Source organism: Diceros bicornis, chromosome 1, assembly GCF_020826845.1.
Source record: "Diceros bicornis minor isolate mBicDic1 chromosome 1, mDicBic1.mat.cur, whole genome shotgun sequence".
NCBI classification, from domain to species: Eukaryota; Metazoa; Chordata; class Mammalia; order Perissodactyla; family Rhinocerotidae; genus Diceros; species Diceros bicornis.
The window spans coordinates 65,233,791-65,250,575 of record NC_080740.1 but is presented as its reverse complement, the minus strand read 5'-3'; the positions used below and the strand labels follow the sequence as shown (position 1 = coordinate 65,250,575).

The following is a 16,785-nucleotide window of genomic DNA, read 5'->3' as shown; positions in this document are numbered from 1 at the left end:
AAATTGGAGTATCCCTTGGTACAAAGATCAAAAGTCATAAAGAACATCATAGACTCTTATTTGAGGGGATGTATCATGTCGTCTATTCTAAAGTCATACTTTAGTCCCCTATACATCAATATCCAACTCCTACACAACAAAATCTCCATTCCTGAAGCAGCCTTTCCCTACCCTAACTTTTGCAAAATTCATCTTCATGTTGCACCCAAATCTGTCTCCCTGTAGTTCTCACCCATTTTAATACTATTCCACAAGGTCGCACAGAATGAGTAGGAAGAAAGGTAGTGAATTAAAACCAAAAAAACTCCCCAAATTTGCCATGCACCATAATGATATATTACATGTAATCTCAACCATTTCCTATTTCAGCTGATAATCCTTCAGAAAACTAAAAGCAATTAGTATGATTATCATAGAGTATTCTCTTTGAATAAAAGATTCTGAGTTCCTTCAGAAATGTCCTGAAAGAAATTATTCTGCATCTCTTTACATTACAATAGTTATCATCTGAAAGCTCTTCACTTGTTTTGGGTTTTGTGATTTTTTTGTTTTTTTAGTTCATTTAAATGTGACCCCCAAAACTTAATGCTATGCTGAAGAGGAAAATGCATTATTCACAAATATTTGAAAACTCCCCTTAGCAGTTCCCCATCCCCACTCCCTTAGAAGCTCTGAGCTCTACTCACAGGAAGACCTCACACATGGAACAGATATTGCCATGCATTTTCCCATCTGGGCCTTTGATGGGGTCGTTCTCTCTAGTGCAAAGAAGCTGTCCATCCTTCCGGGATTTGCGGTATTCGCTACACAACTCCTGCAAAATCAAAGAGAGAAGTTCGAGGTATTGAACACAAGTTGGATCAGATTGCAAAAACAGGTGAGGTGTAGACTTTGTTTCTTAAATGTGGGTCAGCAATTGGCTTATTTTAGAATACTTCTGAACTTTCAAGATTTGAATATTTTTAAATGATAAAAGTTATAGACTCTCAACCTAGAAACAGTCACATATGCACATGTGTACATGCACACATATAAACACACACACAATCACAAACTGTACAAATGTTTCATACAGTTTCAGGGGATTTATGGGTTCCCTGAATGCTGTCTATAGATCTCAGGTCCATATGCCTCTGACTTTCCGGAGAAGGTCTCCTCACCTCAAAGGGAGTTGTATTCTCAGATTGTCTTTTATTTCTTGATTCACGTTCCTTCTTTTTCTTTTCTTTTTCTTCTGCTTGGCTAAAAGAGAGTGATTAAAAAAGAGATGATTAAGAATCATACAATCTCCAGATTGAAATTGATCTCAAATATCATTTAATTATTATAGTTAATATATATTAAATTCTTACTATGTGCCTAACCTTGTGCTTTTACTATGAAATCCTTGCAACTGCATGAGGCAAAACTACTACAAAACCCCATTTTAGGGCCGGCCCATGGCTTCGCGGTTAAGTGCACGCGCTCCGCTACTGGCGGCCCAGGTTCGGATCCCGGGCGCGCACCGACGCATTGCTTCTCCGGCCATGCTGAAGCCACGTCCCACATACAACAACTAAGAAGGATGTGCACCTATGACGTACAACTATCTACTGGGGCTTTGGGGAAAAAAAAAAAAGCAGGATTGGCAATAGATGTTAGCTCAGAGCTGGTCTGCCTCAGCAAAAAGAGGAGGATTAGCACGGATGTTAGCTCAGGGCTGATCTTCCTCACAAAAAAAAAAAAAAAACCATTTTACAGACAGAAAAGTGACTGCATAACTTGCCCAAGAACACAGAGCTAATGAGTGCAGATGAAGGATTTAACCCTTGTCCAGAGGCAGTTTTCTAAACTCCCAATACTCAAAACTGTATCTCTGATTACTATCTAGCTTTGCTTTAATCTGCCAGGAAATTCTCTACCTGCATCATCCTTGAAACCCCGTGGTAAGTCCTTCCATCCTTGAAGTCCTCAAACTGTTAGAACTTCTGTCTGGGATTGAGCCAGAACCTGTCTTCACAGCTTTCACTCACTTGGATATTTCAAGACTGACTTTCCCCTTGCTAAGTGTGCTGAGCCTTAATAATCCTCAAAGGACAGGGTTTTTATACATTTCTCCAATCAGGGATTTCCTCTATATTTTTATTTTCCTGTTGAAGTGGCCCTCTCGTACTTGAACACAGAAATTAAGCAGAAACTTATCTGAACTCAGTACTCACATTTTCTAGAATCCATTCCATAATAATGACAATTGTCCAGTGGAAGAGAGAAATATTAAACAAATGGTCACACATGTAAATTTCCAACTACTGACTGTGATTAGTAGTATGGAGGAAAAGCCCTGGTTACTATGAGGGAACAGTTCAGGGGTTAGGGGCATAGAGAAGGCTTCAACAAAACTGTTCAAACTGACAAGACAACTAAGAGGAGTTAACTCCACCAGATCGTAGTCATTTCTTATTCCAAAGCATCCCCCCAGGTCCTGTGTATAAACTGATGTACTGTTTTGCATATTGATATATTTGCTTTGTGATTTGTTATGTGATTTTAGACGATTTCATATCCCACTCTGCAAGGGTAAGATCCTTGTTTTACATCTTTTACATTTGCACAGAAACTCAACCAGATTGATATGTAAGAATTATTCTTTGATAATTATGACATTGTGCAAAAGTGTGTCACAAAAATGTCATTGACAAGAAACAAATGCAATTTAAGAAGCAAAATATAATCAAGCTCAAAAAAAAAAAAAAAAAGAATACAGCAGAAAGAACAAAACCCTCCCTCGTTTCCCCAACTGCAGTGCTACTCACAAGAAGGCCTCACACATGGAGCAGGTGTTGCCATGCATTTTCCCATCTGGGCCCCGGATGGGGTCATTCTCTCTGGTGCAAGGGAGTTTTCCATTCCTCAAAAACTTACGGTATTCACCGCACAGCTCCTGCCAAGACAGAGAAAGTAAGTTGGACATACATTTTACTCCTATCCAAAGCAGAAGATTGAAACATCTATATAGGCAGAAACTAATGTTATGTTTCTTTGAGCCCAGGATTTTAGTTGTGTTTCTCTCAAATGTAAAATTCAGTTTAACATGCAAAACCCATGATTTGCTAACAGATGGGAAGAAATAAGACATAATATGATGTCACAACATAATAAAAGACATAGACCAGTAAACTCCACTATAATCTAAAAAGAATAAAATAAGTGCAACATGTAGGTACTAGAAAATCTGAGAACTCGGAGGTTGGGACCATGAAATCTGATCGTGGAAACCAGGGAAGATGTTAGGGAACAAGAATAGTTTGAGTGAGAGTGTGCAGAGTAAATAGGATTTTCCTGTGTAAGAAATGGATTGGGCATATGCACACTAGATTGTTGAAATAAACTGAGAAACACAGGTAGGAAACTAGATGGCATACAGCAGAACATGAGTTTCTGAATGAAGATAAGGAGTCAAATAAGAAGATAGACAAGGAGATTAAAATTCTGTAGTTGATGAGGAGCTGTTTTGTGGGCTTTAAGCAGAGCAGTATTGTGATCTGGTTAACATTTTGAAACTCTACTTTAGCTGTGTTAGGGAGGATGGTTGGATAAGGAAAAAAGTAGAACCTACAGGGCAGATTAGGAGACTTTCATCATCTAAACTATAGGCTATGATAACTTATATAAGCCTATAGAAATGAATATTGTAACATTTCAGAGGTAAAAATCATGGGCTTTTGTGTGGAATCAAGGTATTCTTATTATAACTCAGATGTGAAATTTCAAAAATTCATATGTAGAAAATATATACGTAGAGCCTCTGGAAAGTGGTTAGCAAAAGTTAGCACAGTCTGTAAATGATTAAACTACAACTAGAACTTAGTTTTTCAGACTGCAAAGAAGTTCTTTTTATTGTACAGGGTTAGTCTCCGAATCAGCAAGAATTGATCAATCTCCCAGAGCATTCATCTCAGTGTTATCTCTAGACTGAAAGGCTAAGATTTTTCTGGGGATTTTTGCAGGGTAATATTCTAGCCTTTAGACTCTTTGAAGTGTGTTCAAATGATAGTGCCAAGTAGGACTTATTGAATGGACTCCACTCACTGCATATGAGGGTGCTTTTCCAGATTCTCTTTTACTTCTTGCTTTTGCTTCTGCCTTTTTCTTTTCTTCAGCTTCTGCTTGGCTGAATGAGAGAGAAAGCGAGAAGGATCTATAGGACCAAACACAGGCAAAGATCTCTCCACATTCCCACGTTGCTAATCTATCCTCCCTCCTTAGGAAGGAACAACTTTGTCCTTTTATCACTACATACCAGGAAAGCAATAAAACAGCCTCCAGGATGGTAAGATACCATAACTTCTTTATAGTTTCTGCTTAACATTAAAAGAAAAACAGTAATTGTGGATCTGGAAAACTTTCTTTCTATAAATTACCTTTCTTGCCTGTGGTCAGAAAAGAAACATCAACAATGCCCACCAAGGCGATATCAAAACTAGTACCATGGTGACATTACACCTGGAGGCTGAAAGTGGTGTCAACAAAGCACATTGACTGGTCCCCTTGTTTCACAGAGAGGAGGTAAGGCAGTGAGGGCTTTGGCTATACTCTCAGGAAATGACTACAACAAACCAAGGTCTCTCCCCTCAAGTCTATGGTCTATCTACCAGATCATGCATTTCCTAGCCTTATTAATTGAATTTAAATATATTGCTTACTCATGGCTGTGTTATCTAAAAGACAAAATGTAGGGCAAGTGCAAAAAGGCCAATAATTTCCATACACTGATAAACCAAATGAGCCTAAATTTGCTTTGTACAATGGAATTGCATGGTACGTACACTAACTGAAGGTATTTCAACCATACATGGTTGTCAATCAAGACAAAAGGCCATAGATTCTAAATGAAGCCAACTACTTAATCTGAGCTCTACCAAATAAACAGAGCAGTCCCAAATTTTGAAACCAACCTCAGTTTTAACTTATTGAGAAATGTCATGTTATATAAAGTAACATTTACTTTAATTTTGTAAGACTTCCTCGTTGTTTCATGGGCAACCTTAACTCTAACAATCAATTTCTTCATTAAGTACTAACTTTGGGCCCTAACCCCTCTGGAAGATGAGACGCCTGTGAACTTGTACAACAGGTTCAACATATGAAGCTTCAGCAGGAGGGTAAATTCGATATTTGTACAAGTTCATGTTTGTCGGGATATTCCAGTGCTAAGAGAATGAGTGTCAAGGAAAAACAGACATCTTGGAATGAATAGCTCTAGGTCCTAACTCCCAGCTCTGTTACTTATTCAACCTATTCAACTCACTTCCCTATTTCAAGCCACAGTTTCCCCTATGAACTAAGCTGTAAGCTCCCTTCTCTCCTTGACATTCTAAAACTCTATACTTACTAGAAGGCTTGACACATGGAACACAAGTTGCCATGCATTTTCCCATCTGGACCACGAATAGGGTCATTTTCTCTGGTACAGAAGAGTATTCCATTCTTTGCCTGATTCTGATATTCACTGCAGATTTTCTGAATAATGAAAATCAGATAGTTTAGATATGGTTCTCTGTTTCTTGTTTATAAATTTTAGATGCTCTTTGTCAAAGATATTGGAAAAGAGGAACTAAAGATGAAAAATAAAACACTTAGGATTTAGGATCATCCAAAAGTTTTGTGATATTTCTCTCCTTGTAATACTCATCCATTTAAGTATTCAACAAGTACATTAAGTTAGGGTGATGTAAACATGAATGTGATTTAGCTCTTTTATCAATCAAGTGGAAAAGATAAGGAATTGCAATTAAAAAATCTAAGGGATATAACGTAGCTCTGAATTAAGTGTGTACAAGCATAAAGGAAAGAATGATTCATGGAAGTTCAGAGAAGAGCTTATATCTGAGTTGTATGTTTAGGATGTGTCCAGGAAAACAATGTGGCAAAAAGGTCCTCCAAGAGGAATTATGATAAGCCAAGACATAGAGGCATAAGAGAGCATATCATTTAGAAATAATCTACTATAGCCATGAGTATAGTGGCTAAAGAATTAGTTGGTCAATGAGAGGATGGGGTTTGGAAACTGGTCGAAAAGGAGATCTTGAAGATAAGTCAAAAACAGACCACTAAACTTTTAAAGGAATTTGGACTTTATTCTTAGGAAACGGGAAAATAGCAAATATTTATAGCAGAGAAGAACATAATCCAATCTTTGCTTTAGAAAAACTATGTAGCCAGAGGTGTGGGGGATTTGAGCGACTAGAGACTGAAGCTAGGGCAACTACAGAAATAAAGAAAGAAAAGAAGGAAGGGAGGGAAAGAGAGGGCAAGGAAGGGAGAGAAGGAAGAAGGAAGTAAGTAAAGAAGGGAGGGAGGGAGGAAGAAAGGGAAGAAGGAACAGAGAGAGATGAAGAAAGAAATTGGAAATGAAAGATAAAACGATAGTTCAGGGACATTTGAAAACCAAAATTAAAAGGCCTTCACTACCATATGATCCAGCTATTCCACTGCTGGGTAAAGAATTTGAAAACACCAATGCGTAAAGATACATGCGCCCCTCTGTTCATTGCAGCATTATTCACAATAGCCAAGACTTGGAAGCAACCTAAGTGCCCATCAAGGGACGAATGGATAAAGAAGATGTGGTATATATACACAATGGAATACTACTCAGCCATAAGAAACGATGAAATCCAGCCATTTGTGACAACATGGATGGACATTGAGGGTATTATGCAAAGTGAAATAAGTCAGAGGGAGAAGGTCAAATACCGTATGATTTCCTTCATTAAGTAGTAGATAATAACAACAATAAACAAACACATAGAGACAGAGATTGGATTGGTGGTTACCAGAGGGGAAGGGGGGAGGGAGGAGGGCGAAAGGGATAATTTGGCACATGTGTGTGGTGATGGGTTGTAATTAGTATTTGGGTGGTGAACATGATGTAATCTATGCAGAAATAGAAGTATAATGATGTACACCTGAAATTTATACAATGTTATAAACCAATGTTACTGCAATAAACAAAAAATAAACAAACAAACAAAAAAGAAAAGGGAAAAAAAAAAAAAAAGGACTTCATAACCTAGGATTGAGGATAAGAAAGCAGTTGAAAATGAGTCCTAGGGCCGGCCCCGTGGCTTAGCGGTTAAGTGTGCGTGGTCTGCTACTGGCGGCCTGGATTCGGATCCTGGGCGTACACCAACGCACCACTTCTCCGGCCATGCTGAGGCCGCGTCCCACATACAGCAACTAGAAGGATGTGCAGCTATGACATACAACTATCCACTGGGGCTTTGAGGGGGAGAAATAAATAAATAAATAAAATTATAAAAAAAAAAAAGAAAATGAGTCCTAGGCAACAAGATGGGGTTACATGGAGGCAGAAGGTGGACTAATGGAGTGGGCTATTTTATGAAACTGAATTACACATCATAGAAGGTGGGATAACTCTCTGTAAGAAATAAGTTAAATAGGGTTTCTTCATGGAGTGAAATGGCCCAAATATCCCCTAGGATAACTTCAAATGTTGGATTTTCATAATGCCTTTGGTTCATGGAAATGTTTCCATACACTGTCAAAACAACATGGAATATGAATTGTATCTTGCAGATTGAGGAAGATGTTGGCTAGAAGTATAGGCACCAGGCAGGATGCTAATGCATCAATGCAAAGGAAAGCTATTAGGTGTCTGAACTAAGATGCTAGCAGCAGAAAAAAGGTAGATGACCAGCTAAGAGATGTTTAGAAAGTAGAATGTAGTATGATTTTAAAGGGAGTATATTAAAATTTTACATTGATATTGCTTTCAAAACAAAAACCTACAAAACAACTACCATACATTTGAAGAATACACAGCAAACTTTGAATTCACATAATGCTTTGATATATCACCTTCATTTAGGAATGTGGAACTATTTTACTAATATGATTTGATTAATTTCATCCCAAGTAGAGCTAAAAATTGTAATGCCATAATTATTCCTCTAGATCTTCTAAAATAATAACTATAAATTAGTTTCAGGAAAGCACATTAGTAGTGGAAGAAAAATGAATCAATATTGAAAATGCATTCTAGAGTAAAATTCACACATGCACACCACAAAAGTCGTAACTAGATTGATCAAACTAATCCTCACCCCAATTTCTCTCTTAACTTCAACTTTTTCTTCAACCTTTCTCACGTTTTTATCTCCTTTATTTTTTTCTTCTGAAAAACGCTGTTTGCTGGAGAAACAAACAAAAATAAATAAATAAATATAGATGTTTTGAATCATCATGCTACAAAATAGTCATTTAGGTTCAGGTGGATAAACAGCTAAGTGTTCCTGAGTTCTAGTACAAACACTTTCAAATCACCTTAAAGTCCCTTATTAAATTGAAGTCTTCACTATTTCCCCAAAGAACCCCTTTCATTTTGCCTTCATGTGTGCCATTTCCTGCCACTATCATGATCTTTTTTGTCATCTTCCCTTCTTTTAAATCTCCCCAGCTTAAATTTTATCCTCTTTAAGAAGACGTCCAAGACCTTAAAGTGGAAATGAGTTCTACATCTGTCACTGTATTTTTACACCTGAACTTCTTCTCTTATAGGATAATTTTCATCCTGTCTTGCAATATATGTGTGCACACGCAAGTCCATGGCTTATTTCTGCTATTAGCCTTAAGCTTTTTGAGAGCAGGGATTTTCATTCATACATTCAAGGTAGTAACTATTTTTGGCAAGCATTGGCCAGGGCCCTGGGCATATAGCACAGTAGTACACAATAGAAACGCATACCCTGTCTTCCTGGAACTTATAGCCCAGTAGAGAAGACCAGCAGTCAACAAATAGTCAGAAAATAATTATACAAATACCAACTGTGATGATTTAATTAATGAAACAAAATTATTAGATGTTATAAGGATTTCAATAAGGGATTTTAGGAGGTCTTATCCAAGGATGGATAATCTTGAAATGCAATCCACAGAAGAGGAGACATTAGTTGGCCAAGACTGATTTGAACTGACAGTAGGACAGCACATAGGAAAGAGCTTACAGAGTTCAAGGATATGAAAGGAAGTGTGATGATATCTTGTCTGAGATACCTTCATAAATGTTATAATTTATGCATTGTGAAATTTGTTCTGCCCCCAAGGTCAGATATCCAAGATGAAAAGATAAAGTTAATTCAATTCACATACGAACATGAATTTTTTTGTAGGCATTGCACCTATTTCGTCACAATGGGACAATTACTGAAGGAAAACAATCAAAGTCTTGGTACGTGCTTTTACCCTCATTCCATATAATGACTAGCTCATGCTATAACATAAAAAAGCTTACAAAGGCCATAGGAGGAAATGTTAAGAAGTATTTTGTAATCCAGTCTTCCAACTGGAAAATAGAATCCATTTGTACTCAAAAATGGATATATATCATTAGGGCCTACTTAGTAGGTGTAATATGATTTGTGGAGGACGTAAGAGTGCTCAAAAATTCTTAACAACAAATCTTCCCCTCATAATAGGTCTTACTCATCATTTGCATCAATCTCCACATCACCTTTTGAGTCACTGCAAAGAAACCACAGCTATACTCACAAAACTTCAGCACACAGGGCACATTTGTTGCCATGTATTCTGCCATCAGGGCCACGGACTGGGTCACTCTCCCGTGTACAAAAAAGTCTTCCATTCCTCACTTGGTTTTCATATTCTTTGCAAAAATCCTTTAAAAAGACAAATAATTACATTTAGCACTTTTCTACTCTTTAATCTAGAAAATGTACATCATAGATTTAGTCAAAGAATGTCATATCTAGAAGGTGTTGGTAAACACATACAATTAAATATTGAGAATTAGTAAGAAGTAGAAGTTACATTGTCAAATTACTTGGTACTTCTATCTGCTGTGTGGTATATTTATTAAAAGTTAAAAGAGCCTAGGAAAGAATAAGGCTGAGCAAATATTTCCTAAAACCACATAGTTCTTGTTAACTCTCAAATCTGTGAAAAAAGATAACAAAAAATAAAAGATCTCTTGTGGGGTACCAACAAAGACACACCAAAATGGAGCAAACCAAGACAAATAAAATGGCGTCAATGAGCAGAATATAGAATCTGTAAGATGAAACGTTTAAAAGCTACTTAATATGGACAAAGTCAAGAATGATCCAACCTAGTTTGCAAGGAAAAAGGAATAAAATAGTATCCAACAGCATTATACTTACTTTAGTTTGTTTTCTCTGTGGATCTGTGGATCATATTTATAAACTCTGCCTCCTTTATTGATGCTCATTTCTAATATTGTAGGTGGAAACCTCAGAGACAGTGAATCTAATTTTCCTTCACTCCTCACTTACAAACGTAGACCATCAAGACTGATCTTTATTTAGAAAATCTAAAAAGGTTGTGACGTCCCGCCCAAAAATCCAAGAGAGGTTTGTACCCAGATTTCCTGATTGCTTTGGTTGAGTACTTTCAGGTTTCTCTATGTGTTTTGAAAATTCTACTATTTGATGAGGCCCTACAATTCCATATATATTTATATATTTATTCTAGTCTTGGGAATCTCTATGTCAATAAACATAGACATATTACATATCACAAATAAACATTTGTGACAGGATATATTACTATAATATAACCTACAAAAAATGCTTCTCTGTAGCCTTCTTTTCAACTGTATGGTCCTCATCTTCCCAGTTCAGCCGAGAAAACATGAGTATAAAGAGTGTGGTTTGCAGTCAGAATGGCAGCTAGACTGTGGCTCTAACTCACTGGGAGGCCAAAGCAAAGTCTCGTCACATTTGAGACCTCAATCTCACCCCCTACACAAAAGAGGTTTTTTGGAATTGATGCTCTTTAGGACCTTTTCTAGGTCTAGTATTCTCCAATTTTTTTTTAATAATTGATATTTCACTGGGACACTTTAAAGGAGAATCCTAATTGCCTCCGAATAAGAAGATATTTGTTTTTGGAGGAGCAATGGGTGTGCTCCAAACTTCCTGGTTGTAACAATCTAGGAATACAGATGCAGGAGACAACACCTGATAGTCATAGCATGGTCATAAAATTAATTCTCAATGATTCCCATAAGAGAAACAATGATGATTTCAGGTATAAGTTGTGATTCATCCAAGGAGATTCTGAAGGAATACTTCCATGAGCAACCTACTAACAGGCTGACTATGAGGCAGACACTGAGCCGCCACTATGAAGGAGTCCTAGTCACCGTCATCATGCCCAATGACCTTGCCAAAACAATGACCCCAGCCACAGAGAGGAAGAGGGAAAAAGAGCCGCGATGTGATGAAGGACAAGGGAGAAGAAGTGTCTGTGTTCGTGGAGTAATAAAATGCTAAATATCACAAGATGACGCAAGGCTTTAGACTGAAATGGAACAACCACCACAAAAGAATGGCTATTCAAATCTCAGTGAGTGTTGAACAAATTATTGGCAAATTTTGAATGCTCCATGTTTCTTAATTTAAACTCTGAACACCCTGTTTAGGGTGGGAAATTTGCTCCATTGAGTAGCACTATGAATTGGAAGGTCAGCTCTTAACTACCAAAAACTGGACCTGTGTCTCCCCTTAGGAAAACCTATGCCATACAATCCACAGAAATAGTATACTTGTATTAGCACAACAGGGTACAGGACATAGAATCAGAATCCAACAGGAAGGTAAAATTGAGACCAGTTATCCAACCTCCTTATTTTGCTAACAAGAAAATTGAGACCCAGAGAGAAGAGACGACTTGCTCAGTTTCACACACCCGGAGCATGATAGAACTAAGGCTTGAACTCAGGTGTGCTGACTTCTCAACAAAAAGCTAGTCATTTACCAAAGTAACTGCTATCACTTTTATTGAAAGTAGGTTTAATAACCTTGGTGATTTAAGAAATCTAGGCTGCACTGATGGTCTAATGGTTAAGATCTGGCCTTCTCACTGCTGTGTCCTGGGCTTGTTTCCCGGTCAGGGAAGCACACCATCCCTCTGTCGGTTGTCATACTGTGGCAGCTGCATGTTGCTGTGATGCTGAAAGCTATGCCACCAGTATTTCAAATACCAGCAGGGTCACCATGGTGGACAGGTTTCAGCGGAGCTTCCAGACTAAGATAGACTAGAAAGAAAGACCTGGCCACCCACTTCTGAAAAAATTGGAATAGCAGCAGAGCATTGTCTAATATAGCTCTGGAAAGTGAGAGAATGGCACAAAAAGACCAGTCAGGGTTCTGCTCTGCTGTACACAGGGTCTCTAAGACTCAGAATCGACTTGATGGCAAGGCTTCATTACCTATACTGCCTATTCAATTAACAAAAGGAATAACTTTTTGTATTAAATTGAAAAATTAAATCATCTAATAATTTGAAAACCCTTAATTTTAAGAGTATTTTTTAAACCACAATCTCAATATTTGTTTGAGATTTTTGTTTAAATAGAAGCAAGACCATTATAAATGCAGGTCTCACTGAATGTAATAATCATAAAGGAAAACTGAATAACTCCAATTTTGTATAAATGGGATTATACATAAAATACACCAGTGGATATACTGTTTAAAAGACTCTGGACTTACTTATAATAAAGTATTATATTATATTATTATTTATAATATAAATATATTAAATATTTATAATATTTTAAATTATTTTAAATTTATTTATTTAAACAATTTATATGTTGCTTTTTTTATAATTTATTCAAAGCAAAATTAATTTATAATAAGTCAGAGAGAAGTCTGGTGAAAATTAAGCATTTAATTTGCATAAACTTTCTGTATTACATTCTCCCTTTTTTTTAAGCAAAGAGGGAAATTGCATATTTTGAACATTAAGTAGGAAATGCTGTTTTAACTTTGAATCTAATGATTAATATACTAAGAGTAGTCAACTTGGGGAATTTTGAAATTAAAGCAAAAAAATTCAGTTTAATAGTGAAGAACAATGACACTATTGAATTACCTCAAAGTTTCAAGCATACATTTGTTAATATTTGTGGCCACAAAAAACAAATTTTGTTGGTAATTTACCTTTTCAGCATTTCGTCGAATTCTGGTCTCACCTTCTTGCTTGGCATTTTCTTTAGCCTCCTTTAAGCTGTTAACAAAAGAAAATAGTTGGTCAGTTTATGCCTCTGTCGTACTTTTAGCGTCCAGTTCTGTGCTAAGTACTTTCATATTCTTTGCTATAACTATTTAAACCCATGCACTTACATGAGACAAGCTTTTCCCTGTCTCGAATGTCTGAGCCAGAAAATTGCCAAAGATAAGGAAGGATGTGAAACTGACTCACTGACAGTCAAATAGAAGCTTTGTTCTGTAAACCTGGATGGGTGTGACTCCTTGATTGACAAACAGAAGATCGTCAGGAAAATTCCCTAAGCAGGCAGAACCAAGAGCTTTAAAATGACGTTGTGACAAGGGTGAAACCAAATTAAGCATTTGACATATTGTCATCCACACCCTTATGTATGGCTTTTTATACCTTGTAAAGTATTTGCCTTCATGTGAAAGCATCCTTGTTCATACAAGCTACACTGAACTGAGCTTCTAAGTCCTTTCATATCTACTCTCTAATTTCAATCTCAACTTGGAGATAGGCATTACTATCTTAGTTCTACAGAGGAAGAAATCAACCAGGAGTTAGGGAAGTCAAATTCTCTTTTTCAGCTAGTGCATGAAAAGAAACAGAAAGTCACAGAATTAGGGCAGATTTGAACACTAAAAGCACATGCCTCCAAGATAAGAAAGTGGAAATTAGACGGATATTCTGTCTGCAAAGTTATAATCACTGTTTTGTAAACCTGGTAGGACATGACCTTGAAGTCTACAACAGCATACCGTAATTTTCAAAAGCAGGTATGAAGTTTATTAATCTGTTAAATCTTTCTCTGTCCTGATTTTAAAGATCCAGTGATGTAAATAGAGCACTTTAAGGCTTGCTGACACATGGATTAGAGAGTCTATACCTTGTTTAACAGCCAGAATATTCGAGACTCATTGGATCTTATTCATATCTAGGTCTCAGTGCTCAGAGCAGTGTCAGGCACTCAGGGAAAGATTAACCCAACAGCTCTTCCCTTTCATAAAGTTCTACCTTTTATACTAATAATGAATTCAGCCAATGTCATTATTATTATTATTTTAAATTAGACTGTCATTTTTAGTAAGAATCTCTATACATGCCCAAATGAAGCAATGTATGTCAAATGACTGTCCTAAATTCTTCCATATAAAAGCGCTTTTTAAATTTTAAAATATTGCACCTTATAAAACACTGTGCATTTTTAAGTCACTGCAATTAAACAAATTAAGAGCCTTGAATTTAACAACTAATATATGCACCTTATCCACTCCTTTTAAGAAACTTTAGTAGGTGATACAAATTAAAAAGAGAAGAAGCCAGTCTGGGAGCAAGGACTATTCCACAATATAAAGACAAAGGATTGCACGCTTCACAAAAAGTTCTTTATCTCTCTGTGGAGTGGGTCTCAGGACAGCAACCAGGTGCACCCTCATCAGGTCCACGTGCTTGGTCTGCTTGGGGATGACGATACTTACAACAGCTCAGCACACATCGCACACTTATTGCCATGCGTCTTCCCATCAGGACCAAGAACTGGATCATTTTCCCTTGTGCATACAAGTCTTCCATCCTTCACATAAGACCGAAAAGCACTACACATGTCCTGAAGGACAGAGAAAGGGATTTGAATTCACCGTCCTGACTGTAATGCTTACAACACTATTTTCACAAATTTTATAGAACTCAGTGCCTCTCTGCCCAATGCACACTAGCCACCAGATGTGTAGAACTAGCTCAGTGAGTATTGTATAATTCATATGGTTAAGTATGGAACTCATTTACTTATTTATTCATTTATTAGTAAACACAGATAACCTACTATGCACTAGAACTAAGGTAGAACACAATCTTTGCCCTCAACTTGTTCATAGTCTCCTGGGCGACACAGAAAAAGAGACATTTAAAATACAGTATGCTAAATGTCTTCGTGGAGGTAACCTCAGGTGCCCTAGCTGCATATAGAAAGGCACCAAACCTTGACTTAGGAAAATCATTCAGCTAGAAAAAGTCAAATGTGACACATATGAGATGCTCACTTTCTTTCCCTACCATGACGGGCTCATAGAATTTTAGCATAGAAAGAAGCTATTAAATCCAAATCTCATTTTTAGATATGGAAACACTGGTACAGTGTGGTTAAGTAATTTGCCCAAGGTCTCCTGACAGCAAGTGACAGTACTCGGGTGTCAACAGAGGTTAAGTGACTAAAGTCTAGTGTCCTCCTTTCTACTACACATGTAGTTCCCTTTCGATTTCTTTCTTTTTTTTTCCCCCCATAGGAAGCAGAAATAGACCTGAAAGGTCTAACCGCTGAAGTAACCTGCTCCAGTTTCAGGAACTGTCAATTGCTTTTGATCTAAACAAGCAGTAACTCATTTCAAGTAGAGCAAGAATTATTGCCTTCCAAACACCCCACCAAAGAAGGAAGAGAAGAGCATCTTCTTTCTCTTCGAAGTCAGTCCCCCAATGTTTCTCACCACTCTGACATTTGTCCTCACCTTCTCTGGATTATTTTTCTCACATTCTCCTTCGCTTTTTATGCCAACTTGGGACCTGGTTTTCCTGGAATTGAAAGTTAGTAGACACAGCAGTTTAATGTCACGGAACCTCTCACCATTCAAAAGTAACTTATCTTCATTGTGTTGTGATTTTCCTTTGCTCCTGAAAACAAGTGTCACATTGTATTCTTTTCTTTACTTACTCTTTCTAATGAGAGCCTACGTTTATAACTTGGAGTCAAAGGAATGGAATCACGTTGGAGGGCTGATAAGATTCAGACCTAGAAATATCATTTCCAGAATTTTTTTCCCCATGTCCAGAGAGGATCCATATCAGAAGCGTGGAAAAAAATAAAGCTTACAAGTAGATATTAGATGCTCCACAAGGAACTATATTGTTGTTGATGATGTTGTTGTTGCTTTAAGTAAATGAATTCAAGTTTGTAGTATCTAGCATCTTATTATACTCTTCTTAATTTGAGTTATGCTAATATTTTATTTTTCATGGAAAGTACATTAAGTTTTAAGAATTAATTTTGTTCCATCTAGTAGAGCTTTAAAGCTTCTGAAAACATAGAACCATTAATGTAAGATACACTTTCTACTTTCTAAAAAGATAAGGTGGGTTTCAACTATAGCATCTGTATAACAATAAAAATAATATAAAAGAACTAAGTAGTTAAAAGTGATAAGAAAAAAGTTACATCAAAAGATGTCAGCTGAGGGAAACCATAAAAATTGAATGCCGATGTTACTGCAGAATCTCCTTGCAGACAGAGCTAAGAAGGAAACACAATGAGCGGTAAGACCCTCACTGTGCAATAAAAAAATATGCCAGAATTAGGGGAGAGAAAGTCTCACCCGCACCAGAGATTTAAAGAATCTATCACAGGATCCCCCACATAAGACATAGTAGGAACTAAATGTACAATGTGCTCATAGTAGTGTTACAAAACACGTATCTAATAAAAACCTGTATGTTCTTCTGATGTCTAGTTTTGTTTTCTGTTTCTTTATGTTTGCCCCCGGACAGAGTTGAAGGCATAATTTTAGAGTACATTTCTGAAAATGCAGTCATGTGAGGGATCAGAGTGATTTAATTCAGTTGTGTGTTGCCAAAGATACTTATTACAAAGAGGGATAAATCTTGTGGAACCTTAAAGACTGAATATTTATCATATCCCTTACTAGCCTTCTCAAACATTGGTTGCTATATTTGCAAAAACTGAATAGCAGACAATTCAAG

The 16,785-nt window shown here is 36.9% G+C and overlaps 1 protein-coding gene across 1 annotated transcript in view; it reads right to left on the bottom strand.

Moving 5' to 3' along the window:
• SPINK5 (serine peptidase inhibitor Kazal type 5) overlaps positions 1-16,785 on the bottom strand; it is a 62,410-nt gene that overhangs the window by 23,131 nt on the left and 22,494 nt on the right. Inside the window, exons 6-15 of the mRNA XM_058543186.1 lie at positions 15,540-15,603; positions 14,517-14,644; positions 12,987-13,053; positions 9,550-9,677; positions 8,106-8,193; positions 5,372-5,499; positions 4,069-4,150; positions 2,793-2,920; positions 1,161-1,242; positions 687-814 (exon numbers count right to left, since the gene is read on the bottom strand). Coding sequence (XP_058399169.1) covers positions 687-814; positions 1,161-1,242; positions 2,793-2,920; positions 4,069-4,150; positions 5,372-5,499; positions 8,106-8,193; positions 9,550-9,677; positions 12,987-13,053; positions 14,517-14,644; positions 15,540-15,603 — 1,023 coding nt within the window. The remainder of the gene's footprint in view (positions 1-686; positions 815-1,160; positions 1,243-2,792; positions 2,921-4,068; positions 4,151-5,371; positions 5,500-8,105; positions 8,194-9,549; positions 9,678-12,986; positions 13,054-14,516; positions 14,645-15,539; positions 15,604-16,785) is intronic.